At 31.4% G+C, this 13,424-nt stretch overlaps 1 protein-coding gene across 1 annotated transcript; it reads left to right on the top strand.

Moving 5' to 3' along the window:
- Positions 1-4,410: 4,410 nt before the first annotated feature.
- LOC116022683 (acyltransferase-like protein At1g54570, chloroplastic) lies at positions 4,411-12,767 on the top strand. The gene is made up of 14 exons (XM_031263499.1): positions 4,411-4,928; positions 7,011-7,062; positions 7,319-7,374; positions 7,734-7,892; positions 7,988-8,092; positions 8,568-8,674; positions 8,962-9,083; positions 10,030-10,138; positions 10,482-10,612; positions 11,121-11,490; positions 11,674-11,787; positions 11,888-11,973; positions 12,126-12,235; positions 12,319-12,767. Exons 1-14 carry the CDS (start codon positions 4,493-4,495, stop codon positions 12,510-12,512), a joined length of 2,151 nt encoding a protein of 716 aa, XP_031119359.1. The 5' UTR covers positions 4,411-4,492; the 3' UTR covers positions 12,513-12,767.
- The last annotated feature ends 657 nt before the right edge of the window (positions 12,768-13,424 follow it).

Genomic DNA, 13,424 nt, shown 5'->3' with positions numbered 1-13,424 from the left:
GATAAGGTTGTCTAATATTAATTTACACATAACAATCGGCACTAATAATTAAAAAAAAAAACAGAAGAACTGCCGCAGACGTCTGTTTTTTTTAATTTTATTATTATTATTATTTAATTATTTTAATCAAAATTATTTAAAAAGATTATTTTAAAATTAGTAACCACCATGTCATCACAATTGTAGGTAAACAGGTCAATTTGGACTTTTTTTTTTGAAAACATGTCAATTTGTACTTAATTGCATGAGTTTATATAATTCAGGAATCCAATTGCATTCTTTTTGAGTTCGATGGCCTAATTGCAGTTTTGTGTGTAGTTCAGTGGTTTATTTGACGATTATTCCAAAAAAAAATGATATTACTAATTGATTTAAAATATAAAAAGATCGTAATCTATATTCTATACCATATATAAAAGTAAAATTCTCCTATTTCATTCCCCGCCTAAACTTTTGTAGTCAATTAATGAAATATTTTATTGGTCAAATAATTAATAAAGCTTATTTGTTAAGAAAATGTAAAATAGAAATTAACTAATATCTATAAATTGATAATATGTATACTCACGTATCAACACTATTAATAAAAGTAAAATCATTTATCGGGAAAAGAAAAGAATATTACTAATTGACTGAAAATTATTTAAAAACTTTAATAATTAATTATACTTTCCTTTTGAAAACTCTAAGTTATTTAAACTTTTAAAAAATTAATTGAACATGGGTTGTTAGATTTTTATAATAATCAAAATTAATTCATTCAAATATGGAGGAGGAAGATAAAACTAAATGCAATATGGGGAAAATGAATATACTTAAAGTATAAAAGTATAATTACACATATATTAGTGTAATTGACTAATAATAATTGCCTAATAATTATTATGATAATTAAGTTAAGCATTGGTCGTTGAATTTATTTTTATAAATATTACAATTAATTTATTTCTCATTTTCTCATATTTATTTTAGTAATAATATAATTATATAAGTCATATTACTTATAGATCTTTTTAAGATAATTTTAGACAAACAAGTCATATATTATTCAATTAATTGAGTAATACTTTTGTACTAATCTTATAATCAAATAAATGTACACGTTCAATATTAGAATTTTTTATAATTTCATCTTTATTTTTATTATCTCAATATATAATAAAAAAAATTTATCCACGCCCGGGTAATTGGACAATTATTTGTTCTAATTCAAAGGAAAACATCAGAAAACATAATCGATCCAATCAATTTCATCAATTGCGCTATATAATATTCGATGTTATAATATATATAATTGTATATTGATCCAAATATTCTTTACATATTATAACAAATCCATTCGGTGCAACGCACGGGCGAAAATACTAGTAATAATAATAATAATATTATTATTATTATTATTATTATTATTATTACTACTACTACTACTACTACTACTACTACTACTATTATTGTTGTTGTTGTTGTTGTTGTTATTATACATTTTGTTTATGGGTATTTATGTATTTTAAAAACATATTCCATTTTTAGCATCGCTATAGTTTTATCCTTCAGCGAACCAACCAATAGAATACAAATGTTATTCTATTATTTGCCTATTCCATTTTGTATAAAATATACTCTTTTTTTCCCATTTTATGTTTACTATTCATTGGTCAAAACAACTTTTTATTCTTTGCTTATTTTTCTTTATCAGTTTTTAAGTATTTTTAAGTTTGCTTTCAAAAAGTATTTTTAAATTTAATTTTTTATAATATTTTAACAAAATTTCTAATATATAAATTTTATATAGTAATATTAAATTTAATTTTATAAAAAATTGAATTCAAAATAACTTCATTAATCGAACTAGACACATAATATAGGACGGAGGGAGTAACATTTTTTTTTCTTCAAAATTCATTGAGTGAACAATCATTATTACATGGATCATAGTCCACACAGTTGTGTAAATCATAAATAAAAAAAATACAGTTTTAATATACTAAAAGTACATTTTTTGTGTATGTAAAGTACATTATTTTTTTGATAATAATCTCTCGAGACTAATTCATTGAATCATAAGCGGAAACGTTTACAAGAAAGATTAATGGAATGGACAAGCATTCCTTACAGTCAGACATAGAAACAAATTTCCTAACAATGTTATCGAAAACTTGAATCGCAGACTGTTTCACAAATTTGAAGCTGAAGTCGACAGGAGCACTCCAAGCTTCTTTACTGTCAATAGTAATTTGGTCAAACATAACGAAGGCATACTCTAGTTCAAAAGTCGTTGACACCACCCGAGTATCAATCTTCATTCTTTTGTGGTTCACATACGCCATGACCAATTATCGTTATACGCTTATAACAAGAACTCGCCAAAAAAACGAGAGGGAATAAACTCACAAAAGAAGCGAGAGGGAATAAACTTGCTAAAGATGCGAGAAGCAAATAAACGAAAGGTATAATAACAACAAAACTTACTAATAAAAAAACAACACTGCTTTGAATCAAGAAAAACCACTCCCTACTTCACCTTTTGCAAAACCCAAAACCTTCTTTTCCTTATTCAATGGTGATGGAGAGGAGACGGTGCGAGATCGTAGGTGTGGTGGACGACGATGGGGGAGGCAAGAATGGAGAGGAGAGGCAGAGAGAAAAGAGCAAAAGAAGACGACAATCGTGAAGAGGAGAAGACGCTGCCTCCGCTAAGGATGCGGAGGCGGCGGCCGAACCAAAGAGAAGAAGAAGTGAAGAGTTTAGAGAGTGAAGTATATTATTTAAATACTGAAAGTACATTATTTTATATATGCTATCAAATAATGTATCTTTAGTATAAAAAGATATACTTTTAATGTATTAAAAATGTATCCATACCATGAGTATATAGCTTGTAAATCGTTTTCACCTATTCTAAAATGGGCAAGCCATGTCAATGATCTTGATTATGGATAGTCTATAGATTAGAATCTGAATATGAATTTCAATGATTTTATGGTCGAGTGGCACGAAAGTTATGGTTAGAGCCTTTGTGGAAGAATGGTAAAAATGAAAAAAAAAAAAGAAATAAGGTTAAAGTGTTGTCTCGCACCATAAACCATTCCTGATTGTTCATGTCGCACCCTGATGTTTCAAAACGTATATTTCGATCCACAACCATTTTTTTTTTCATCTAACAAATTTCACAGGTTACTTATAGGTTTCAGGTAAAAAAATGCTGACATGGATTTTTATTATTATTATTTTTCTTCTAACACTCTGAATAACGAGTTGGAAGCTGGGCGGCGCCGGCATGCTAAAGGTGATACTTGATTAAGTTTCAATTTCTCAGTATATTTGCACTGTTTGTCTTGTGATTTTGGTTTGGACCTATGCTCTCAAATCCTCAATGAAAACTCATCTTTAGTTTTAAATTTTAGCCTTCTTAGATTGGGTTTCTTCATTCTTCTCTTAAGTGCATACTCTCCTTCCATCTTCTTCTTAGTTACGTTCTGAAGATTTCCTTCTTTATTACCAGCTCTTCTCTTCTTGTTACAGACATGTTCAATCTCTGCCCAGAAATCTACCTACATTATCCACATGGACAAGTCACATATGCCACTGGCGTTTTCCACCCACCACTAGTAGTATTCTTCCATTGTTGATTCTGTAGTTTCCGACAGTAGCCTGCAGGCAAGGCTGGTCTACACATACGATAATGTTATTCATGACTTCAGTGTTGTCGTGTTCGAGGATAAACTTGAAGTTCTCAAGAAATCTCTAGGATTTGTCTACGCTTACAGAGTTACAGGGATAAATCTATCGCATTGGATACCACTCATACCTTTGAGTTCCTGTATCTGAATCCCACAACAGGGCTTTGGCTGGCGTCTCAGATTGGGAAAGATGTGATCATTGGAAGATTGATACCAGAATTTGGCCGAAAAGTCCAAGCTTCAGAGATGACGGCATGGCTGAAATTCCGGAAAGGTGGAAGGGGAGTCGTTGTTGGAGAGGCCGAAGGTGATGGCCATGGAGTTTATGTCACCGGTGAGGCTAAGGCAACAACGAGGAGATCGGGATAAAATTTAGATTGTTTTTACAAATTAAAAAAAAAAAGAAGTTAATAAAACTTAACTGTACACTCCATCTCATATGCTTTATTTTTAATAAAGCTTAATTACATGGACTCCAAATCAGCAGGAACCGTCGCCATGTCATCAAGTAAACTGGGAAACCTATAAAAAGTCCTATGCTAAAAAAAAAATAATGATTTATGGATCGAAATATACCTTTTGAAAGATCAAGGCGTGACATGAATAATCAGAAATGATTCTCGGTGCCGGATGACACTTTATAGCAAAAAAAAAGAAAAAAAAAATTGCCTATAAATAGGCTCTTTCCACCCACTTTCGTTTTTAATACACTTCCATTTTCCACTGTTGTTGTCGTCTCGTTGGATGATGGAACAGAAGTATAGTACTGTATATAAATAAATATAATCACCCATCGTGACAGAGGAAGAGGCATGGCTGCCGGGATTGCCTTTTCCGTTTCCGGTTGCATACTGTCGTCGCCGTCCCCATTTCCATTTCGGACCACAAGACTGTTTTCTTTCCCGAGGTCAAAAGATCCGGCTGCGTTCGCAAGTGTAACCATCAGGAATTCAGCAGGTGTCTCCACTCATCCGCAAGAAGAAAACTATCCCCACCAACCATCCCTTCAGACTATCGTCGCTTCCGATAACACGGCAGCACAAACTTATACAAATACGTCTCCTAATTCTAGAAGAAAGTATGGGTGGGAATCTGAGCCGCTCTCAGACGAGGGAGCTTTGAGCCTCAAGGATTACTTCCAACAGTCGAAACAGATGCTCAGATCAGACGGCGGGCCGCCGCGCTGGTTTTCTCCATTGGACTGCGCCTCGCGGTTACAACACTCTCCGCTCTTGCTCTTTTTACCAGGTTACGTTACTGCATTAATTCTCCTCTTCAAACCCTTTAATTTATTCTTCCCAAACTACGGACTGTAATTTCTTGAACCGCCCACAAAATACTAAGTCCATTAATCAATGAAATTAGTTAATATCTGATTGGTTTTTACGTCTTATTGTAAAGATAAAGAAATGTCATCATCACTCATACAATTCTGCCAACATCTTCCTTGAAATCATTTGTTAATTTAGTATTTCAAGTTTTCAACTGTAGTTGGATGTGAATAACATTATTCATTGAGCCTAGAAAAAAAGGTTGGCTTAGTGTCGAATGTCATGATGACAACTTTTGTCTTTTTTTTTTTTTTTTTTTTTTGTTGTTTTTGTTTTTTTTTTTTTTTGTTGTTTTTGTTTTTTTTTTTTTTTGTTGTTTTTGTTTTTTTTTTTTTTTGTTGTTTTTGTTTTTTTTTTTTTTTGTTGTTTTTGTTTTTTTTTTTTTTTGTTGTTTTTGTTTTTTTTTTTTTTTGTTGTTTTTGTTTTTTTTTTTTTTTGTTGTTTTTGTTTTTTTTTTTTTTTGTTGTTTTTGTTTTTTTTTTTTTTTGTTGTTTTTGTTTTTTTTTTTTTTTGTTGTTTTTGTTTTTTTTTTTTTTTGTTGTTTTTGTTTTTTTTTTTTTTTGTTGTTTTTGTTTTTTTTTTTTTTTGTTGTTTTTGTTTTTTTTTTTTTTTGTTGTTTTTGTTTTTTTTTTTTTTTGTTGTTTTTGTTTTTTTTTTTTTTTGTTGTTTTTGTTTTTTTTTTTTTTTGTTGTTTTTGTTTTTTTTTTTTTTTGTTGTTTTTGTTTTTTTTTTTTTTTGTTGTTTTTGTTTTTTTTTTTTTTTGTTGTTTTTGTTTTTTTTTTTTTTTGTTGTTTTTGTTTTTTTTTTTTTTTGTTGTTTTTGTTTTTTTTTTTTTTTGTTGTTTTTGTTTTTTTTTTTTTTTGTTGTTTTTGTTTTTTTTTTTTTTTGTTGTTTTTGTTTTTTTTTTTTTTTGTTGTTTTTGTTTTTTTTTTTTTTTGTTGTTTTTGTTTTTTTTTTTTTTTGTTGTTTTTGTTTTTTTTTTTTTTTGTTGTTTTTGTTTTTTTTTTTTTTTGTTGTTTTTGTTTTTTTTTTTTTTTGTTGTTTTTGTTTTTTTTTTTTTTTGTTGTTTTTGTTTTTTTTTTTTTTTGTTGTTTTTGTTTTTTTTTTTTTTTGTTGTTTTTGTTTTTTTTTTTTTTTGTTGTTTTTGTTTTTTTTTTTTTTTGTTGTTTTTGTTTTTTTTTTTTTTTGTTGTTTTTGTTTTTTTTTTTTTTTGTTGTTTTTGTTTTTTTTTTTTTTTGTTGTTTTTGTTTTTTTTTTTTTTTGTTGTTTTTGTTTTTTTTTTTTTTTGTTGTTTTTGTTTTTTTTTTTTTTTGTTGTTTTTGTTTTTTTTTTTTTTTGTTGTTTTTGTTTTTTTTTTTTTTTGTTGTTTTTGTTTTTTTTTTTTTTTGTTGTTTTTGTTTTTTTTTTTTTTTGTTGTTTTTGTTTTTTTTTTTTTTTGTTGTTTTTGTTTTTTTTTTTTTTTGTTGTTTTTGTTTTTTTTTTTTTTTGTTGTTTTTGTTTTTTTTTTTTTTTGTTGTTTTTGTTTTTTTTTTTTTTTGTTGTTTTTGTTTTTTTTTTTTTTTGTTGTTTTTGTTTTTTTTTTTTTTTTTTTTTTTTTTTTTGATGGAGTTATTACCCAATTTATCCCATAATGAATGGTAAGATGAATCACATGTGTTTCCTCCCCCTAACTATATATATATATATATTTATATAATAGCAATTAAAGGGAAAAAGAGGTCATGAAGTCTGGGATTTTTTGCTTGTTCCATATATTATTGCTTTGAGGTTGTAAAAGGGCGGGTTTTCTTGTTTCTGAGGTAGACAATAACCATTTGGCTAAACAAAAATGTATAGTTTGGGAAAAAGACCATATAGCTGGTTACATTATTAGTGCTGGCTTTTGATGATACACATTTTCAATGAGGAGTTTGATCACTATCTTTCACCAAGTGGTCCATATGGAAAGTTAATTTTGATTGTATACTTCTTTGAAATCAATATTGGTTTACTATTTCAGGCATTGATGGTGTTGGACTTGGACTTTTACCACACCACAAGAAACTGGGAGAGTAAGTTTTTGTTTGTGTTGTTGTTTTTTGTTGTTGTTTTTGTTTTTGTTTTTGTTTTTTGTTTTTTTTTTTTTTAAAGAATGGAGAGTAATGTGTTTTTTGATTACTTTGCATCGGGCATCCCCAGTTATTAAATTTTGAACAATTTCACTATAAATACTACAACAGTTTTAATTTAAGAAAAAAAAAATTGCCTTTGGACTCTGACATGCCTTGTTAAAGTATTTTATTTTTTTTGATATCTCTTGACATGAAGGATTTTTGATGTTTGGTGCTTGCATATTCCACTTACAGATCGAACCTCATTCACAGGTCTGTCCCCTTTACTCTACCTCTGGCCTCTTGCATATATCTATGTCGGCAATAATTTATGAAAATTTATTTTTGTACATAAATGTCGTGCTTTCTGGTTGTTTAGCATTTTATTGTTGGTGAACTTTCTAATTAGGTAATCATGTTGCTAAATTAAATTTCACACAACCCTCAAAACGAAAATTTGGGAGCCTTGAAAGATATTGTTTACCTTTCTATATGGTATGCAATTTCTTATGTTGATGGTTTTGGCACTGCTTTCCATTGCTTGGCAATCTGTATTTGTTTCTTGAAATGATAGGGCCAGGGACTGAATGTGGTATGAGATTAACCTTGTTCATTCCCAACCACATGTTCAGATTTGGTGAAGCTGGTTGAAGAAACTGTTAGGTCAGAGTATTGTAATGCACCGAAAAGACCCATATATCTCATTGGAGAGTCATTTGGCGCATGCATTGCACTAGCAGTTGCTGCTCGTAATGCTGATATTGATCTTGTATTAATTTTGGCCAACCCTGGTAAGAAGTCTGCTTATGATATTCCTTGATGTAAATGGGAGTCCCTAAATAGTTAAACCATTTGTGATTCTTATTATGGAATTTCTTCTTGTTAGCTACATGTTTCAGCAGATCTTGGCTGCAAAATTTGTTGACTTTAACAGATGTCCTGCCTGAGCTACATCACCCTAGCATGGTTTACATGTTAAGTTTGATCTCAGGTTTGTTGCCTTATTTCCAAAAAAGGTGGTTATTGCATTTGAACATTTTTGGTTTGTTCCAAAAAGCTCTACTTCATAAGATTGTTCTCATGTTGATTAATGATAACTTGGTGGTTATGAGTTTTGCTAGAGCTATTTTACATTAGCATAAATATTGTTATTCGGGCTTCTCACAACTGCCTAACAATTGAAATGATCGTTTGCACATTGCAATTTGATGTATGTTGTCTCTTGCTGGTTTATGGGTCTCTTTATCATCAATAAAATATGGTTTGGCCTTACTATTGCAGCCTATATTTACTTCCCAGTGCAATGATTCAATCAGCATCTTGCTTTTGATATTCATCTAGACTTATAAATTTCATTGCTCTCAGTTTCTTTTAGAACTTTCATACTGGGGAAGTCAGAAATCAAATCTGTCAAGGTTTATTTAGATAGGATGCTATCCTAATGAAACAACCACCAATGTGATTAGGTACTCCTTTAAGGATGGTTTTGGCTACATTTGGGAAAGGGTTGCCTCTGCAACAAACAGTTGAAGAGCTATCTCAAAATGCTGTAGCACTTTCGTCCTATGTTTCTGTAAGACTCAAATCTTAAGATAATTGGGTTATTATGTAACTCTTCTCTTTATTTATTTCTCAGATCCCTATTTCTCGAACAAGATCTTGATGCACAAGTGCACAACTTAATTTATTTTATCCATGCTTTTGGCATCTTCATGATATAATGCTCATTCTGCTATTCTCACCATCAAATTTGTCTTGGTACTTGAGATGATTGAATGGTATTATAATTGGCTGCTTTTGGATGATCACATATTCACATTTTATTTATATCAAGGAAGAAAATGATGGAAAAAGTCACAGGTCCTGGCTGATGTCTTACCTGTAGAAACTCTTATTTGGAGGTTAAAGATGCTTAAATCAGCTGCTGCTTTTGTCAATTCTCGGCTCCATGCAGTTAAAGCCCAAACCTTGATACTTTCCAGGTACTTCTATTCACCCTTCATTGGTTGCAACTTGCAAGTGTTGACAATGGAAAATTTGAAACCTTGGGGCTTGTTTAGTTACAATTTTTTGTTTTTCATTTCCATTTTTAATTTTATAAAATTTTCCAAGTTTTCTGTTTTCATTTCCATTGGCAAACTAGAAAATATGTTCAAATTCAATTTTTTTTTTTCAAATTATAAAATACAAAATTATTTTAAATCAATTATTTTCTTTGAATAAAAATACGAATACCAGTGGTTGGGTAGATAGATAGTGGTAGAAAAAGTAATTGATGTAGTAATAAATGTAGTTGTGGTAGTCGGTAGGTAACTCAGCAGTGGTGGGGTATATAGGTGGGTGGTAGTGGGGAGAAATAAGTCGTTAGTGGTGGGTCAAAAGAAATGATGAGTGTAATGGATATAGCGGTAATGGTTGGCGATAGGTAGGCAGATGAAGGTCGGGGTAGATAGATAGGTGAGGTGAAAGCATAAGTAATGATAACAGTGATTATAGGTGATTTATGTCTTTGTATTCGAAAAAAATGTTTTCTAAATTCTGTTTTTAGTCTGTATTATAAATATGTGTGGTAAGTAACAATGTATCAAGTGATAGGGAATAAGCGGTAGGTAGATGGGGTGAAGATAGACCAATAGTAGTGGGTAAAGTAAGTAATGATAGTAATGAAGATAATGATAGGTAGATATGGAGGTGGTGATGTGAATGGTATAGGTAGTTGGATTCGAGGGTATGTGGGTGGTAGGGTTATGTAGGCATGTAGTAGTGTGCAGAAGGAAGTGAGCTGTGGAAGGGTGGGCATTTATCAGAAAATAAAGCAAATTACCTATTGAGTTCTACACTTCTACTTTCATGTTATGTAATTTATTGTAAGAAAATTTGTAAGTATTGCTACATCAACTATCAAACAGATTGTTACACTCTTTGTAGTGGAAGGGATGAATTTCTACCCAGTCAAGAAGAAGGTGAAAGACTCTCTCGTGTTCTACCAAATTGTGATATCCGACAACTTAGTGACAGTGGTCATGCCATTTTCTTGGTAAGGAAGTTTATCCTTCTCCATATGTCCCTTCTTACCTCATCCATCTTAGAGAAGAAGATCATATGTAGTTAAAGCAGCACACGTTGGCATCTGGTCTTAGCCAGAGTAGGACCGTCATAATAATATCTTATTTCCATGAAAGATTGCTTTATATATGTTATTAAGATCTAAATTGCCAATCCTCAGCTTAGTTCATTCAGTAGTGGCCTGCTGATCACATTACATCGATACCTGCATGTGATGGATCTGTTCTAGACAAAATTCTCATGGTGCGCATATTGTTTAATTTCTTATTAATATGAAATGTACCAGAAAATAACTTGATTTATTTTCTAATCAGGAAGATGGCATTGATTTGGTCGCTATCATTAAAAAAGCTGGAATTTATAAACGTGGAAAACATCGTGATTGCGTCTCGGATTACCTGCGACCAAAACCCGCAGAATTCCAAAAAACATATGAACCATACAGGTACTGCTGTTGAAGATGCTTGAAACACACTAGTTCTTGATAATTGATATGGGGGAACTCTTAGTTCATAAATCGAATTGGCAAAATAAATAAGGCAATAGTTAGATAAACTTGTTATATGGCTATCTTGGTCAAGGGCAACAGGGTTGACTCGTATGCTACATATATTTTCTGATTTCTTTAATTTTCATGGTGACAACTATTTAAGTTTTAACTCTGTTGAACCATGGGCTGTAATGTTAGGTATGATTTCAATCGTTAAGTTCTAAATCTACCCTAGTATTCACTTCTCGTGTGAGTTTGTGCTGCATAAGCTTGACCTATTGCTTGTCAGTAGCCCTGGATGGTGTTTTGCAGTATGGCAGGGTGCACTTCTTTGCGGGTTTGCAGAGTCCATACACAAGTTGTGTCACACTTAAATTAAATCAGTTCTAGGCATCCCTAATAATCTTGAGAGGGAAGTGCTAAATCTTCTTGAATATATTTTAACGTCTCTTTTAAAACTTAGGTGGACTGAGGTTGCGGTCAATCCTGTGATGTTGTCAACTTTGGGAGATGGGAAGATTGTGCAAGGTCTTGCTGGGATTCCATCAGAAGGACCCGTTATAGTTGTAGGTTATCACATGTTGCTGGGAATCGAACTAATTCCTTTGGTTTCTCGGTTCTGGCTTGAGAAGGAGATTGTTCTTCGTGGGATAGGTCATCCTTTGATGTTTTCAAGATCGAGAGAAGGATTATTACCCGAATTATCATCATATGATCCATTTAGATTTATGGGTGCTGTTCCTGTATCAGCATCCAACTTCTTTAAACTTCTATCCTCAAACTCCCATGTCCTACTGTATCCAGGTGGAATGCGGGAAGCTCTTCACAGGAAGGTAAAGGCCTACCTTGTAAAATTTTAAGTATTTTGTGTAACAAAAGTTTTATAATGATAGTTTGTGTTGCAAGAATGCGTTTAATCAATCATAATCATACAGCCTGCTGCTTTCTTCGTGCGAGATTAGGAGGTAATAGAAATTGGTGTTTTCTTGTAACAATTGGGTTGTCCAAATATTCAGGGCGAAGAATATCAGTTATTCTGGCCAGAGCAGTCGGAATTTGTGAGGATGGCAGCGAGATTTGGAGCCAAAATTGTACCTTTTGGTGTGGTAGGAGAAGATGATGTCAGTGAAGTATGTGATGTCCTAAACATTTCTTATTGTTATTATTATATTGGCAGATGCAAGAATGGTTTTGCAGAGTTATTTTATGTTTGTGGTGTTTGAATCACAGTTGCTCCTTGATTACGATGACCTGATGAAGATCCCTTTTTTCAAAGATGCGATACAGAAACTAACTGATGAAACGGTGAAGTTAAGGTATGTCTTATTGGTTTCTTCTAGCAATGGGTTGTGAGTGAGTTTTAGTATTAACAATTAATATATGGAAGTATAAAGAGTTAGTTAGTGTTGAGTAGGCAAGTAAGTAAGTAGTAATTAAGTTAGTGTGTGAATGGTATGGTATGGTGCAGGAGTGAGATGGAAGGAGAGGTTGGAAACCAAGATGTGCATTCTCCAATCATTCTTCCAAAACTACCTGGCCGATTTTACTATTATTTTGGGAAGCCAATTGAAACACAAGGTAGACTCACACCGATTACCTATAGATAGATTATCATCGTGCTAACGCTAAGCTAAGCTTGTTGTTTACATGGATGGATGCAGGAAGGAAAGAGGAGCTAAAAAGGAGCAGAGAGAAAGCACAGGAAGTGTATATGGAGGTGAAATCAGAGGTGAATAAATGCATTGCTTATTTGAAGGAGAAAAGAGAGCAGGATCCATACAGGAGCTTATTAGCTCGCCTGCTTTACCAGGCTACTCACGGCTTTCATTCTCAAGTCCCCAATTTTCAACTCTAGTCTCTCTCCTGCTTTTCCTTTTCCAAAACCCCAACTTTCTTCTATCATCAAATCTTCTTTGCCTTTCAAATTCACACCCAACAATGGATTATAATATAATCAACACCTACCTCAAACACTCTATCTTTATTTGTGAGACAGGTTTGATTAATATGGAAATATAATAGTTACTGCCTGTTTGGTTCGTGGAAAAATATTTGATGAGTATGAAATTGAAATTTTATGAAAAAGAAATTACCATGAAGATTGATTCCATTGTTTGTTTGTTTAAAAATAAATTACTAAGAATATTGATTCCATTATTTGGTTGTGTTTGGAATTGTAAGGAATAATAAATATAAATACTAATATATTCTTACACCACCACAACAATAATAATAAAAAAGAAAGTTGTATGAAGGCAAAAATTTTCTGCGTGAGCAAAGAAAACATTTTTCATAGAAAATAAAAGAAAAAAAAAATGCACTTTTGGTCCCTTGACTAGGGTAAGGTTCAAGACTATGTAATTTGTATCACATTACAAAACCATGCACTTAAACGATAAAACCAAATGTGATACAAATTACAAAATCATGCACTTAATTTAAAAATAATAATAGTCAAGGATCAAATGTGATTCAAATTACATATTCATGCACCTAATTTAAAAATATTAATAGTTAAGGATGAAATTTTAGGAAATTGATTTCCTTGGAAGAGTTAATCCGGTATTTTTTTTTTTTTTTTTTTTTTTTTTTTTAGCAAAGTTCCATTTTAGGCGAAGGTAAATTGAACGCATTACATTGTTTTTTAATCTCTTACCGTTTTGTTCATCTTTTCCGTCGTATTCCACCATGAATCCATCGAAATCTCTAAATAAAAGTTTTCTGTAGATGTAGTCTGTAGGAGGAATAAATAACATTAAATAACACA

The sequence above is a fragment of the Ipomoea triloba genome, chromosome 6 (assembly GCF_003576645.1).
Source record: "Ipomoea triloba cultivar NCNSP0323 chromosome 6, ASM357664v1".
Taxonomy (NCBI): Eukaryota; Viridiplantae; Streptophyta; class Magnoliopsida; order Solanales; family Convolvulaceae; genus Ipomoea; species Ipomoea triloba.
This window is presented reverse-complemented; position numbering and strand designations above follow the sequence as displayed.

Bases quoted from the DNA above. Each gene is read 5' to 3' on its own strand.
- LOC116022683 (XM_031263499.1), top strand. From the start codon at position 4,493: ATGGCTGCCGGGATTGCCTTTTCCGTTTCCGGTTGCATACTGTCGTCG. The intron at 7,893-7,987 runs GTAAGAAGTCTG...TCTTCTTGTTAG, and splicing joins ATTAATTTTGGCCAACCCTG to CTACATGTTTCAGCAGATCT. The intron at 12,236-12,318 runs GTAGACTCACAC...GGATGGATGCAG, and splicing joins GAAGCCAATTGAAACACAAG to GAAGGAAAGAGGAGCTAAAA.